The sequence below is a fragment of the Rhinolophus hipposideros genome, assembly GCF_964194185.1.
Source record: "Rhinolophus hipposideros genome assembly, chromosome: 3".
NCBI lineage: Eukaryota > Metazoa > Chordata > Mammalia > Chiroptera > Rhinolophidae > Rhinolophus > Rhinolophus hipposideros.
The window spans coordinates 107,781,846-107,796,942 of record NC_138049.1 but is presented as its reverse complement, the minus strand read 5'-3'; the positions used below and the strand labels follow the sequence as shown (position 1 = coordinate 107,796,942).

General features: G+C 54.8%; 2 protein-coding genes across 2 annotated transcripts; both read right to left on the bottom strand.

Moving 5' to 3' along the window:
* Nucleotides 1-2,038: 2,038 nt before the first annotated feature.
* PPP1R18 (protein phosphatase 1 regulatory subunit 18) lies at nt 2,039-10,473 on the bottom strand. The gene is made up of 3 exons (XM_081044109.1): nt 8,195-10,473; nt 3,568-3,775; nt 2,039-2,907 (listed from the first exon to the last, which is right to left on the bottom strand). The coding sequence occupies exons 1-3, from the start codon at nt 9,812-9,814 to the stop codon at nt 2,888-2,890; spliced, it is 1,848 nt and encodes a 615-aa protein (XP_080900235.1). The 5' UTR covers nt 9,815-10,473; the 3' UTR covers nt 2,039-2,887.
* A 1,291-nt stretch (nt 10,474-11,764) lies between these two features.
* Nucleotides 11,765-14,771, bottom strand: NRM (nurim). The gene is made up of 4 exons (XM_081044170.1): nt 14,516-14,771; nt 13,747-13,943; nt 12,978-13,154; nt 11,765-12,618 (listed from the first exon to the last, which is right to left on the bottom strand). Exons 1-4 carry the CDS (start codon nt 14,646-14,648, stop codon nt 12,337-12,339), a joined length of 789 nt encoding a protein of 262 aa, XP_080900296.1. The 5' UTR covers nt 14,649-14,771; the 3' UTR covers nt 11,765-12,336.
* Nucleotides 14,772-15,097: the final 326 nt, after the last annotated feature.

Here is a 15,097-nt window from a genome sequence, read left to right as displayed (position 1 = left end):
TGGTGTGACTCCCCTATCTATGGCTCCATAGGTGTTCCTTTTTGGCCTCACCATGTCCTGTGTTCTCATGCAGGGAATGGGAACTGAGACCCCGCATGACACCCTGCATGACAACTTCATAGACTGTGTAGATGCCTGACCACTGCGCTGTACACCTAAAGCTGAAGTAGACTAATATTGTATGTCAACTATAAGGAAAAAACTATACATTATACTCCACGGGAGGTGGAGTATAACATAAGATAGTCAATGGTATAAAATGTCAGAGGGGTAGTAGCTTGGGGGATGGGGGTTATCACTTTGTGAGAGGTGTAAATGTCTAACTACTATGTTGCTCCGTACACCTGAAACTAATAAAAACTAATTAAAAGTAATAAAATAAAATAAGTGAAACTTGTTACTTGACTCTGTTTCATACTTTTATGATTAATTGGACTTATGCTGTTGTTGAAACAAGAAAAATTGTTGTTCCAATTAACAGCCACAGGTAACTCCTTACTTCTTGGATGCATTGTTTTCTGTTTCTGAGATGGACCGTGGGCACCCCTGGCATATCTGGTCTTCCTGCCTCTACTTCCTGGGGTCACAACAGATTAGGAATTTTACCTAATTAGCTATTAATGTAAGCATTGTTTCCTTCCATATGCATACCCTCTGAACCAGCTCATTCTTTTGACACATTGCTTGTTCCTTTGCTAGTAAATTAAATACTCTTGGCATATGTTTAAGACCAATTTGTCTAATACATTTTGTTCTTAGTAAGGAGGAGTCTCCTCTGACTGGGGCTGAGAGAAGCATACTGTAGTGATAGGACTATAACTACTCAACCATGTCTTTACTAGCCTGGAGAACTAAAAAACTGACTTGGTAAGTAAAATATAGATCCTTCACATTTGTAGAAGATACAAATTATTTGAAGTGGGAAAATCTCCCAGTATCAATTTTACTTAAGCAACAAAGCCATGAAATAGCAATGGCTCTTAAACCTTTAAGAATATAAAACATATTGTCTATCAGAGAAGACCCTTTCCCAGGAAACTGCACTTCTGTACATACACTGTATTTTGCAACAAGAGATTTATTATTTAATGGTCCAGAATCCTGGAGTAAACGCCCCTGGATGAGCCAATATCATACACTACCTGTCTGCTTGCACGGCAGTAGGCTTCTGAATACTGGAATCCTTCAATTCTGCTTCCAATTTTATCTCTTTTTATCTATTCATTTGTTCAATCATTCATTCTAGACATCTTTTCTCTCTCTCTCTCTGAATACTGGAATCCTTCAATTCTGCTTCCAATATTTTATCTTTTTTCATCTATTCATTTATTTGTTCAATCATTCATTCTAGACATTCTCTCTCTCTCTCTCTCTCTCTCTCTCTCTCTCTCTCTCTCTCTCCTATTAGGTGCCAGGCGTGGGGATAAACCCAACCAACATAGTCTGCCCTCATAGCACTTGCAGTCTAGTGGATACTTCAACTGCTCTTCCTCAAATAAGTCCTTTGAGAAACCAGTGCAGAGCTCCCTCAAAGCCCTTTCTACATGTCAATGCTGATTTCCTGGTTCAAGCCCATTATTTTTTCCACACACAGCCATGGCCACTTCCTCTTCCTGGCCAACAGGAAGATGGCAGGCTGGGAATGAGGCACAGCCTCCCCACACATACACCTTTTTCTTTTCTAAAAGAGAAACAGGCCAGCCGGGTGGCTCAGGCAGTTGGAACACCCTGCTCCTAAGGCTGAAGGCAGCTGGGTCCATTCCCATATGGACCAGTGAGCTGTGCCCTCTACAGCTAAGATTGCGAACAACAGCTCTTCCTGGAGCTGGGTTACCTTGAGCAGCAGGAGGTTGGGGGGGTGCCACCTGGCACATAGCAGCCCACCCACTGCCTCAGCCAGGGGCAGTGCGAGGCTCCTAATACCAGCATGGGCCAGGGAGCTGTGTCCTACACAATTAGACTGAGAAACAACGGCTTGAACCGGAGTGGGGAGTGGGGGGGGGGTGGAAGAAAGGCAGGGGGAGGAGTAACAGCGGGAAAGTCTTTAAGGCTACATTTTATTATGGAAAATTGTTTTTGTCTTAAAAAAACAACAGGCAATTGACAAGGAAGAATGAGGGAAAATTGAGGTGCCTTATTAGTCACCCTGCACCCTTGCAATTCAATTCATTTGTGAAGTGAATAGGAGGAACAGAATTAAATAACCAGATGGGGGTACAGAGTTAATATTCCCAGCCTTCCCTCTTGGGGAAAAACTGAGGCACAGTAATACTGAGCAAAAGTGGAGGAAGCCACACCCCCAGGTCACTCACAAGGAGCAGACTGCAAGGGATGGGGGACAGGACTCCATATGGACTTAGCAAGGCAAATAGTAAACCTAGCTTGTAAACCTGGGACTTTGGGGGGTGGGGACCTGGGAGTTGTAAACAAAGGGGCAGTGACCTAAGGAGCAGCAGGGAGAGGAGCCTGTAAGAGGAGTGGGGGCCAGGCCTCCAAGGGACAGGAGTGCTTAAATCTTGAGAGCCCTGGGGGGAAAGGGGGCGGGGATTTAAGGAAGGCTGTAGGGAGAGTGTACTGGGCCCAAGGAGGTGGAGGGGGTGCTCCATCTGCACCTCAGGAAGCTCTGTGCTTCCTGGGACTTGGAGCTCACTCTTGTCTCACCTAAGATGCTTGAGCATGCCTGATGCATTCACACCAGGGACCTTGGGTGAGGGTGGATTTAGGCAGTTGGGTCTGCCCCTAGAAATAGGATGAAGAAAGCAAGTTGGAAGATGTTGATTGAGTTTCCCTGCCAGGCTCATTTTCAGGGTGTCTGTTCTGAACCGTCTGGGCTCCGGGATCTTCAGTTTGAGGAAGGAGGGAGGTATATGCCTGTTTTGGAAGGGGGTCACCTCCGGCAGGACTCATCTGTGGGAAAGGAGACAATAATGATAGAGAATGAGTGAGGTCCTCTGCTCCCTGCCTCCCCACCCCACTTGAGGAATTGAAGGCCAGTTGGCATAAGGAAGTCTTATAACATCTTCCACATCTTGAGTACCTGTTACTACCAGTAATGGTAGCCATACTCATATAGCTCATATTCTGTGCCAGGCATTCTTAAAATTCATTTACTCTCACAATAAACCCTATGTGGATTAAATAATTTGATGTCCAGCAATTCCTCTAGGTGCTTCACAAAAATTAGTTAACACTCTCGACAACTCCAGGAGGTAGTTATTATTAATCCAGTTTCATAAAAAATAAACTGAAGCCAAAGGTCAGTTTATTTCCCTGAGGTCACAATCATTAAGAGAAGATAGAATTCAAACTCAGGCCTGTCTGACCCAAACCGTGTTTTTAAGCACACTAGAGAGCTCAGAAAGAGCCCTGGTTTGGAAATCTGGAGACCGATGTGTACTTTGCTTCCCAGGACGTCAGTTTCCCCATCTGTTAAAGGAGAGGGTTAAACTAAAGTTCCTGGCAAGCTCCTTCCAAGTGACAACATTAAATCCTCCCCTTTTCTCCGGGACCGCAGTGCCAGCTCTGAACACCAGGGGGCGCGCTCGCGCCGGGGGAGCCTCTGCTCACCCACGATCAGGGCCTTGGTGCGCAGCCCGCCCTGGAGCTCGCGCTGCAGTAGCAGCTCTTCCTCATCCTCTTCGTCGTCGGGTTGGGCCACTGAGGAACTGGGGACACTGGGGGTCTCAGACTCCGGGCCCAGCTCCTCCAGCACCGAGCTCTCGGAGGGGTATTGATACGTAGTCTCTAGGGCTGTCTCGCTGAAGGAGATCTTGAGCTGCGGATGGGAGGGTGGGAGACAAAGGGGGTTAAAGGCGAGAAGTCAGCTCGAGAAAGCCCTGGCAGCAGGTGCCAGGTGAGGTGTGCGGCAGGTTTGGGCACCCCGCTGATTTGCCCTCTCTGGGATTCACTTTTCCTTTCCATGCTGGCCTTCCAATCCCAGGTTTCCCCTCTTCAATTACATTGTTTCAAAAAACATCAGACTTTGGCCTGCGCTTTGGCGGCAGAAGTGAGTAATACAGGACCAAGGTTCCTATTCTTTAGAGTGGGGGAGGCAGAAGGGTAGGTAGAAATTAAATACGTGGAAAGAAGTCCTGTGATCAGAACTGAGTCTTTGGGCCCCCTGGGGCAATCAGGAAGGCTTCCCAGAGGAGGTGACATTTGAGTTGGCTGGGCAGGAGAAACTGCCCAAGCAAAAGCAAGGACAGGCACATTAGTTTCCATACCCTCAGCCCCTTGCTGTTCTTAAGAAACCCAGGACCCTGGACACCCACCACCTCCTGCTCCTCTCACTCCTTTCCTACAGCTGGAATAGACGCACAGCAAAAGGGTCTAGAGTCTGGGAGGGGAGAGGAGACCAATAGAAAGGCCCAGAGGAAATGAAGATTGTCCCCCAACAGGTAGGGGAAAAATATCAGCCCTTGAGTCCCTGAAAGGTGAAGCTGGGGGAGGTGACAGGGTCAGAGAGGAAAGTCCACGCAAACAGGGTGGAGGTGGAGAGTGCACCAGGAGGGACACACAGAGATAGAGGCAAAATGCCAGAGGGGATAGAAAATCTTTCGTAAGCAGCCTCCCAAGAGCAGGCAGTGAGAGCCCAGCTGTTCTCACTGCCGTCCTTCCCTTCCCCTTTGCCCTCTTAAGAAGCTCAGGGGAGAGCCGGCCCGGTGGCTCAGGCGGTTGGAGCTCCTCTGTGCTCCTAACTCTGAAGGCTGCCTGTTCGATTCCCACATAGGCCAGTGTGCTCTCAACCACAAGGTTGCCAGTTCGACTCCCGCAAGGGATGGTGGGCTGCGCCTCCTGCAACTAGCAACGGAGGCTGGACCTGGAGCTGAGCTCTGCCCTCCACAACTAAGACTGAAAGGACAACTTGAAGTTGAATGGCACCCTCCACAACTAAGATTGAAAGGACAACACCTTGACTTGGAAAAAAGTTCTGGAAGTACACACGGTTCCCCAATAAAGTCCTGTTCCCCTTCCCCCAATAAATAAATATTTAAAATAAAATAAAATAAAATAAAATAAAAGAAGCTCAGGGGAAGGGGCAGGGTGGGATTAACTCTGGGAGCCAAAGCTATTAAGGAGACAAATATTCCATGTGAAGTACTTGGAAAGGTCCAAGATGATCTTCTCAAGCCTTCCCTGGCATCTGTTTGAGAAACCTGGGGCTGGAGCCCCACATCCCTGAGTCCCTGAGTCTCTGCATGGACTGGGAGATGAGAAGAGAAGCCTGGAGGGTGTCTGAACAGGCAGTTGCACAGGCAGTTACTAACACAGGGATCCCCAGAGGAAGCTGGAACTCAGGGATGTATCACTCCTTGGCTCCAAACCATCTCACTGGGGGAAAAAGCCAGAGCCTGACCAAGGCCTACAGAGTGCTGCCCACGTGCCACACCCCTCCACACCCCTCCGGTACCCCAGCCACTCAGGCCCACCTCGGGGCACTCCCACCTCAGGACCTTTGCACTGGCTGTTCCCTCTTCCTGGAACACTCTTCCCCCAAATAGCCCCATGGCTCCCTCTATCCCAATCACCCTATTATAAAGTTGTCATATTTATTCCCCCTCCTCCTGGCCCTCTAGCTTCCACTTATCCCTGTTCTATTTGCTTTCCCATAACCACCTCCGAAACTACCAGAGAACTTACTTATTACCCTTTTGTCTGCTGTCAATAGAAGGATGGCAGTTGCTATACTGGGTAAGGAAGGGTTCATCCAGAATTCAGATGAGGTCCCAACAGAGGACCAATGCTGCAATGTGAGGGGAGCCAAGCCTGTATACAATCAACCCGAGTCTGTCTGAAACTGCTGATAGAATTGAGTGACAGCAACCAGACCCCTTACATCCCAACTTCTCAAAAGGGACAACGTCTGGTTCTGTTACTGGCAGATTTACCCAAACTTCTGGGAACCCATTTGTTTTCTTTTCATATCCCCTTTCGGGATAACAAGCTCCATAGTTTATTAGCCACTCTGAAAAAAGATTCATTTTATTTGCTCTCAGTCCGTGTTTGACTCCCCTCACCCTGCTCCTCTCCTCAGCAGCCCCCACCCCCCACCCCCAGCTTCTGACTGGGCTTCCCAGGAATGCAGCCTGCAAAGATGTGGGGGGAGTACGCAGGGGGTGACTCACTGGCTCCTCTCTCATCAGCTATATAAGGTCACAAGGGGCAGGAGAGGGGAGGGGCCAGTGTATCGGCCAGAGGGGCCTCTGGGGAAGGGCAGGAGCCACAGCCCAGCCTCTGGGCTCCAGTGGCAGGGCTGGGATTTCTCTGGATACTTTGATGGAATCGCCTGCAAACCGGAGTTATTTAGGGAAGGCTGGGGTGGAGGGGGTGTCCTCCTATCCCTGAGCCAGCGGGTTGGGGCGGAGCGGGGACGGCATGCCAGCCCCTCATGAGGTGGTGCTGAGAGAGCAGTGGTCTGAGAGGGTGGGGGGTGTCTGGATCTACAGAACTCTGTGCTACTGCTTCCCCACCCCCACCCCCACCCCCACCGTGGCTGCTTCCTTCTTCTCTCACCACATCCTGAGCACAGTTCTGGCAGGCCAGGGCCCAGTGTTCCCCACTCAGCACCACCAGCCTTCCGGCCCCCACCCCAGGCTTCCTGTTTGGGCGATCTGCTTCCGGCTCCCCAGCTCCCCAGCTCCCTGACCTAGGTATGGTCACCATCACAGGTCCTGCCCTGCACCCGGATGGCTCCCGGGCTTTTGGTCCCAAACTTCATGTCTCCCTTTACTCTTTCCTCCCCAAAAGCACAAGCCAACTTAGTAGGAAGTGATTTTTCTGAACACGTCACCTGGCAGTTCCTGACCTACTTCCTTGCATCAACCCAATCTGAAGGGGACGGGGTTAGTAGCAGACACAGGGCTCAGGATGGGCTCAGGCATCTTGGCTTGGAGAGGGGAGCTTAAGCTTCTTGTGATGAATTGGGAGATCAAATGACCATCCCCCCCCCCCCACTCCCCCCAAGCTCAACCTAGGTTTTTGGTTCTTGTGATTTCCCACTGACACTAAAAACAAAAACCTTATCTGAGGACATAACACATGGGATGAAGACTGTAGAGTTGGAAGGGCTTCCCAGCCTCTAGGGAGCCGTATTAGGTTCAGGGACCTCAGAGATTTTAAAGCTGATAATTGATTGGTGTGAAAGGAAGGGACTAGGAAAGGGGTTGGGCCAGGGCTAGGGGAGAAGTTGGCCTGGCAGCTCCCACTTTCCTGCACATCCTGATTCAGTTCAACCTCTGACCCTCTGCTGGCCTCAGCCCCCACCCTTGTCCTCAACTTCTATTGTACTCCCTGCTCTCGGCAGTGCCTCCAAATTCACTTCTCCCTTTTTCTACCCCAAGGGGAGGGAGAGGCCAGGGTGGCAGGAAGACGGGGAAAACCGAGTGCAGAGCCAGTTCTGAGGGAGGGGAAGCCCAGGGAGGAAGGCAGGAAGGGAGGGCAGGGGGTATTTTGGAAGAGGAGAAGGCTTTTCTTGTCCCAAGAGAGAAGGGAGCACTGTCTGAGGCAGTGGCCCAGCTGGGGGTGTGCAACCCCGAGGTCACCACTTCAAATGGCTTCTGTGTGCATCTCTCCCATGGGGCAGACCTGCTCTATGGACAGCCCTGCTCTATTCCCCATCGCCCTTCCATCCTAAGATGTCCCCACTCAGCTCTGCCCCCTCTTCTTTGGGACTATGGGAACTTCCTCCACTCACTTCTTCCCCCATTTCTCCCTAGAACCCCAAAGCCCCCTCTTCCGCTTCCCCAGGCTTCCTGATCCAACATTCTCTCCTTGGAAGGGGGTAAAGGCTTTCACCCTGGTGACCCTGCCTTCATAGATTCAAGGCTGTTGGCTTGTCTCCCACCAGATGGGCTGGGTTGGGTCACAGACTCAGAGGAAAGGAAGGAAAAAAATGGCGGGGAACGGGGAAGGGGGAGGTCTCAGAGCCTGAGGGAGCGGAGGGTAAGCAGCCTGAGCACACCCTGAGAGAGACACACCCAGGAACAGCCCTCGGTTGTGGGCAGGATCCTTGGGGCTTGAAAATGAATGGAAAAGGAGGGCTACAAGAAGGAAGGGTGTGTGTGCAGAGGAGGAAGGGTGGCAGCAGGAATCAACAAGAATAGAGGAAGACCGGAACACAGGGGTATAAAAAAGACGGAGTCCAGAGGGAACAGACGAGTGGGCTTCTAAGGAGTCTGGCTTGGCTGCTCCCTACCTGTTTGTGGTGCCTTTCAGGGGACCCCTTGACAAGGCAGCTGCGGCTGAGGCGGAGGTAGCCCCCCAGAACCAAGATCTCCTCAGCAGTCGGGTACCGCTTCTTCCCAGCCCCAGGGACTGCAGCATCAGCTGTGGCTGCCGTGGCAGGGGCTGCAGGGGGCACGGCCCTCCTGGGGTTGACTGTGAAGGTGTGTCCACTGCGGCGGGGGGCCCCCACCCCTGGCCCTGCCTTCACCCCATAAAACAGGCGGCTCATGAGGGGATCCCCAGGGGACTGGGGGGCAGGTGGGGCTGGGGGTGGGGGAGACAGAGGGGCTGTGGGTGGGGGCCAGAGTTCCACTGCTTCCTCTTCCTGCTGTCTAGAGCCTCCAGTCCCAGCGTCCTCTGGTGGAAGGGAGGAGGGCACAGAGCGGAGGTTCTGCAGGGTGCTCAGAGACCTGCCCGGAGCCTCCGCCTCCTCCTTTTCAGCCTCCCCTTCTCCAGTCTTTGCACCAAGAGGCCTCAGGTGCTTCTCAGCAGACTCTGGTGGGTCTGGCCTCTGAGTTTGAGTCTCTGTGTCCCTGGGTGTCCATTCTCGAACCTTCCCAGAGTGCATGGTCCATTTCCACCCTTCTGCCAGCCTCAAGCCCCTCTCACCATCCTCCATGGGGCTGGGCCTCTGCTCTGCGACCTGCACTCCTCCAGAGCTGGTATCTGGAGTGTCCCTTGTCAGCGTCTCTGACAGCCCTGTACTTTCTTCTGGGGCCATCCTTGGAACTGGTATCTCTTTCCTCCCACATTCCTCTGAGCAGTCTTTTCTTTCTTCTCCTGAGCTCAGCTTCCATTCTGATGTCTCCGGTTGTATCAAACTTTGTTCCTGAGACTCTCTAGAGTCAGGCCTCCATTTATGGGCCTCTGTCAGGCCCAACTTCTGGTTGTCAGATTCTGCTGGGCTCAGTCTACTTTCCACCACCTCTTTTCTCCTGGGGCTTTGTTCTCGAGGCTCTGCCAGTCCCAGATTCCGCTCTGGTGTTTCTCCGGGGCTCAGCCTCCATTTCCGTGCTTCTGACAGCATGGAGATCCTGTCTCCAGACTCTCCTGGGCTCTGCCTCCACTCCTGAGCTTCTGAAGGCCTGGGGCTCGGTTCTTGGGTTACCCCTATCCCCAGCCTCCTCTCTCTGGCTTCCCTGGGACTGAGCCGCTCTTCCCTCGACTCACGTCCCTTGGGGCTTGGATCCCGCATGTTCCCAGGACTGGTTCTCCACTCCCGGGCCTCTAAGGGCCCAGGCCTTCTGTCTGCAAGCTCTTCACTCCGCTGCTGCTGCTGCTGCTGCTGCTGCTGCTGCTGCTGCTGCCGCTCCTGCCGAATGAATCGGTTCTGGTGCACTGGCCCGATGGCCTCCAGCAGGACAGCAGACTTGTCTGGGTCTGGAGGTCCAGCCTCTGCAGTCCCAGAGGCAGGAATCGATTCCCCAGGAGACAGACCAAGCTTGGCCCGGCGGCGTTCCAGGAGCCCCCGCTTCCAGGCTGGCATCTGGGATAGGCGCTCCCGCTCCGCCTTTTCCCTGCCCCGAACTGCTGCCTCCTCCTGCCGGCGCCGGGCTAGCAGCTGTAGTTTCCAGTCCGGGATGGTGGCCATGGTCTCCTGGAGGTGAGGGTGGGGAGCACTGGGGGCAGAGAACAGGAAGGAGAGGCTCCAGACAGGCTCAGGGGGTGAGACTGGGGGTAGGGGGCAGGAAGTGAAGGGGGGAAGTGGGACACAGAGAAGGACAGGGGAGCTGAGAGTGAGGACAGAGGGAAAGAAGGAGAAGAGGCAAGAGAGAGAAAGGGGAAAACCAAGAAAAAGCTATGGGCGAAGTTAAGGGGGAGGGGAGGGCGTGAAGCAAAGGAAGAGTGGAGATTGGGGCAAAGGGGCAGGAGTCAGATTTGGCAGTACAGGGTTAATGGGTGTCAGAGACAGTCCCAAGGATGTAAGAAGAGAGAACGGTGAAAAGAGAAGTTGGTGTGAGGGAGAAGAAAGAACAGAGGCAGCGGGTGAGGCGGGACAGGTTCAAGCGAGGTGGCCTCACCGCTACCCTGGAGGCAGTGAGAGTGGGGAGGGAGGTCAGGGAATCCCGCCGGTGAGGTGGGAACCGGACCCGAGTGGGTGTCGGGGAGGTGAGGAGGGACGTGAGTGGGGAGGTCTAGGGGAGCAGGGGAAACGGGGTTCAGAGGGGAAAGGGAGTGCACCCTCGCGCGTCTTGGCGCGGGCCCCCGAAATCCGGGCTCCCCTTCCAGTTGTGCTTGGGCTCCGCCTCCGGCTCCCCCACCTCCCCGCCCCAGGGCGGGCCAGGGGAAATACCCTCCCCCGGGGACTTTCTGAGCCCGGGCGCCGGGTCTGCCAGCGCGTTCCCAGAACCCTAACGTCCACCCCCACCCCGGCGCGTCACCACTGCCTGCCTCTCCCACCGGCTGCGCCCCGGACCCAGGAGCGCGGAGGACCAGCTCAGCGCCGCTTCTCTCCTGAGCCTTCGCGTCCTGAGCCAGGGTCTCGGCTCTCATGGAACCATGACATTGCCAGCCATCCCTGCCCAGCTCTAGTCGCATGGACAGACAATCTCAGCACAAAGAGGAATGAGCCAAAGGTCCGGACCAGGGACCGGAGCGGAGAGACGGCCCCTCACCAAGTCCGAAGCGCCTCTGTCAACTCACACGCTGCGGGGCTCCCAGGGGAGGGGGTGCGGAGAAGCCTGGCGTCGGGAGAGAGGCGAGAGGAAGAGGAGGAGAGAGGGATCGAGGGAGATCCGGAGACAGGAGGGAGGGGAAGAGGGGGAGGAGCAGGAGTGAAAGAGGGAGCCGAGGGGGAGGGACGGAGACAGCAACCTGGGGGCCGGGCCGGGCGGGGGGCGGTGACCGCTTTGTCTGAGGACAATGGGGAGAGGGAAGGGGGCGCGGGGCGGAGCCCGAGGAGGGGGCGGGGCCTCGCTCCCACCGGCCCTGCGTGGGACTCCGGTTCCCCGCTCCCCTTTTCCCGCCGCCACCCCTGGCTCTCAGCTCTCGGCCCCCAGGGTCCCTCACCCCGCTTCCGTCCGGTAGCCCTGGAGAACCCAGGTGTCCAGACACCCACCCCCAGCCCGCCGACCCAGGGCGGCGGCCCGTGACTCAGGCCCCTCGAGGGACTTGGGGAGGAAGCAGCAGCTGCTCGGAGCGGGGCCCGCCCTTCCCATCTCTCGCCGCTCCTCCCCACACTTTGGCCTCCCGGGCCCGCCTTTGTTGCTGCGGGGTCCCGGGCCGCCGCCAGGCAGTGGGGGGCCGGCGGGGAGGAGAGGCGCTCGGAGGCCAATAGCTTTGGAAGCTCGTTTTCCTCCCGGAGACGCACGCTGCCCCTTCTTTTATGCTTTCGTCTCCCTTGGGTCCCAAGGTCTGCTTCGGAGAAACGGGAATGTGGAGAAAGCGGGACTAGGATGCTCCGGGAAGGTGGGGGTGGGTCCACGGGAGTGGCCGCCGCCCTTGGCTGCTCAGACTAGACTTTGATGCTCCCAGGCTCAGGGCTCGCTTCCTTCCCAAACTCAGCCCTGCAAGTTTGAGACTGACAAAATGCGCACTATATGTAGAAAAACCAAGCTGAAATTTATTTTCCTCCATTGCGTGTTCCTCAGGAGAATAGGGGGGCCCTTAGTCACCCGAATTATGAGCAGGAGAATCTTCCCAAGTAGGTTCAAGTACAGAACCCGGGGGCGGGGCCTAAGGAGGTGGAGAGGCCAGCCAGTGGGGATCCTGGAGGGACAGCCACTATTCAAACTTGCAGCTCCTAGGAGGGGAAGTCAGACTTGGAGATAGATGATCCCTGAGGTGCAGAGGCAGTAACTGTGCCAGGGGAGTAGTAGGCTAGACTCATCCTTTTGAGGTTGGTGAGGGGGGTGTCGAGCCCCCCCCCATATGTGAGACCAGTAAGTTCCCCACCCTTCTTCCTCGCTGATGAGAAGTGCACCTTGGAGTCCAGTGGCTGAGACTCAGAATTTAAGGTATGGAGATGGACCCAGGGAGGGGAGTGGACAGGACAGGTCCTCCTTCAGTCCACAGATTTAAGCCTCTAGTCTAAAGCAGCCAGGGCCTGGATATCAAGGAATTAGAATTCTGAGCGGGGGAGGAAGTACACGGCTTGGAACCAGAGTTAGCTCCTCATTTGGCCTCCCCATCCTGGGGCCGGGAGAGCAGGTGGAGCTTTCTTTGCAGCTGGGCCCGGAGGTAGCGGAGGTCTTGCTGGTCAAGTCCATGAGCCAGGCCCAGGTACAGAGTAAGGAGGAGAGCCAGGAGGAGGCGGTCAGTGCCGAGGGTGGGCACCACCCACAGCACTGTCAGCAGCTCCACACAAACTGGATGGCGCAGGTGGGAGAAGAGTCTTAGAGCCCGGGGAGACTTGAGGGCCAGAGGCTCGCCCAGCCCCAGCACATGGTAGTACACCTAGGAGAGAGAGAACAGCTTAGAAATAGAGTCAAGCCCTTTTTGAAACGTAGCCACCTTTTCCTCCCTTTCCAGGCACCCTCCTGCTACAAGTCAGGCCCAGGGACCACTCTTCTGAGTCCTGTGCCCCTGACCCTCATCTTTGGGCCACGAACTTTCCCCAGGCCCAGGAGGCCCATGGTTTTTAGCCTTTGAGGGAGGGCTGAGGGGAGATTGTCTTATAAGAGAGGGAGGTAAGGGAACTGAAAGCAAGAGGAAGGTAGAACAGCATGAGAGGAAGAGAGGGGGGAAATCCTTGGAAAGGAAAGAGGCATTCTAGAAAGGATCAGAGGTCTCAAGTCGGGATCTGGCAACCTCACCTGTTTGAGGCCCATGAGCTCAGCGTAGTCAAAGACGAGAAGAATGCTGAAGATGAGGAGCCAGGAAATGACGTGCAGCACAAAGCACAGGAGGGGCATCCAGGTGGCCCACGGCTCAGCCTGAGCTGCCCACAACACAGGGCCTCTGGGAACAGGCTCCCAGCATCGCATCACCAGCTGGAGAAGGATGAGGGGCTAGATGTCCCAGCAGCCCATCCTTGAGAGACCAGGACTCAGAAGCTGCCCCATCCCAGGCTGGCCTGCTGCTTTCCCCACCTTTACCATGAGCATCACCAAGAAACAAGTCACCATATGGAGGGTGCTGGGTGGGGCCTCAAATTTGTAAGATGACCTGTCTCTACCAGAAGGACTTACAGAACGGATGGGGGTGACCAGAGAGGTGCACAAAATAGCCTATGCCAAGCACCCACTGAGAAGACAGATGAGTGCCAACTGGGAAGACTTCTCCTGGTTTAGAAGAAAGGGTAGGGCTGAAGAAGAGTTAAGGAGAGGATCTTAAACTCAGACAAAGTTGCAGAGGTGAGGATGCACATGACACAGTTGGGGAATGAGAAGCACTACATCCTTCTTGATTAAAAAAATAGGGTATGTGCTGTGGAGGAATGGAAGCTGAGATTAGTCCTGAATACTCTCAGTTCTCCTCCAAGATGTTTCCACATTTTATCAGAAACTAAAGTTCTTGTCCCTGCCATTTAGGTCATCATTCCCAGACTGTTTCCCTTGGGGACTCAGTGCCAGGGCCTCATACCTGCAAGGCCAGGGCAGTGCATGCCACGTACAGTGACCTCTGAAGGACCCCAAAGTACCGGGACATCCACACCTTCACTGTCTCAGTCGCCATGAGGCTGTGCTGCCCCACAAATAGTAGCAGGAGCCCCAGATCCCAAGCCAGGGGGGCAAGAATGCTTCTGTCCTGCAAGGCAGCCAGCCATCCCTGACGGGCATCTAGGGGGAGTTGGAGAAAGAGACAAAAGAATAAGATGGTGGGAAACACCCCTTACCTTCACCTCCTCTTGGGGACCCACGCCAGGTCCCTTAATGCTTTCAAGAGCCTCAATGTTTCCTCTTTAGGCTTTGCCCACCTCACTTTCCCATTCCTCGTTCCTTCCCTCTTTCCCAGGCCTCCTTCAGAGCTGGGGAAGATGATTCTGCTGGGTAGTCACCAAGGCATGCAAGAAGCCACCCTTGGATTGCCCCTTATTTCGCTTCTCCAAAGCGCCTTTTTTTTTTAACACTCTCTTCTCCATAGTCTTCTCTACAAAGCACTTTCCTTAGCATACTCTGGTTATCGCCCTTTCTCTCCGCCTCAGTGCTCACTTTCCCGCCTCTCCAAACCGCTAATCCCTGAGTTCCTAATTTAGCCCGCAGTCCTCTCCAGTAGCTTCTCCGAGGCTTTCTCGGTTGCAGTTCCCTCTCCCGGACTTCCCCTGTCATTCGTCTACAAGCCCCGCCCCCGCTCCCTCTCCTCCGGCCCCACCTCCCTACTCCAGAGCTCATCCTCCAGCCCTCCCGCTCACCCGGACCACCAGACGCCGGCATCCCTCCAAGAAGTGGCCGAAGGGAGGTAAAGCGCACGAACTCCACTCCGGTGCCAAAGGCCAAGATGAAAGAGGCGAGAGCGGCAGGGACCAGGAGCAGAGCAGAGGCCATGGCGAGAGACTGAGGGGTGGGGAAGGGGGCGGGCGTGGGGTTCCCGCGGCCGCAGGCCCCGCCTCCCGTCTGGGATCCTGCCCAGGAAGGCGGGCTCCTGCCTACTCGCCCACTGCGCGCTGCTTCTGCCACTCGCGGCAGGGCGGAGGCCCGGGTGCCTGTCCCCAGCCTGCCCTCTCCGCGTCACAGAGGGAAGGTTAGAATCCCAAGTGAGAGGGGAAAGGACACTGGCTCTGCAGCCACTCAGGTGGGTTGAATCCCACCTCGGCTGGTTTTCCCATCTAAAATGAAAGCAGTTCCTCTCTTGCTGGGTTCTTGGAAACAGCGGTAGAAACCCCCTTTCTTTAACAGCCCCAGCTGGAAAACAGCCAGAGTCAGAGGTTCTAAAGCCTCAGTGAACACATAATGAACGGCGAGACAACGGCTGAGAACCCAAAGCTGAGTCACTT

Bases quoted from the DNA above. Each gene is read 5' to 3' on its own strand.
- PPP1R18 (XM_081044109.1), bottom strand. From the start codon at position 9,814: ATGGCCACCATCCCGGACTGGAAACTACAGCTGCTAGCCCGGCGCCGG. The intron at 3,776-8,194 runs GTAGGGAGCAGC...TCCCATCCGCAG, and splicing joins CTGAAAGGCACCACAAACAG to CTCAAGATCTCCTTCAGCGA. The intron at 2,908-3,567 runs GTGAGCAGAGGC...CCTTTCCCACAG, and splicing joins CACCAAGGCCCTGATCGTGG to ATGAGTCCTGCCGGAGGTGA.
- NRM (XM_081044170.1), bottom strand. From the start codon at position 14,648: ATGGCCTCTGCTCTGCTCCTGGTCCCTGCCGCTCTCGCCTCTTTCATC. The intron at 13,155-13,746 runs GTATGAGGCCCT...ATCCTTCTCCAG, and splicing joins GCACTGCCCTGGCCTTGCAG to CTGGTGATGCGATGCTGGGA. The intron at 12,619-12,977 runs GTGAGGTTGCCA...TCTCTCTCCTAG, and splicing joins AGCTCATGGGCCTCAAACAG to GTGTACTACCATGTGCTGGG.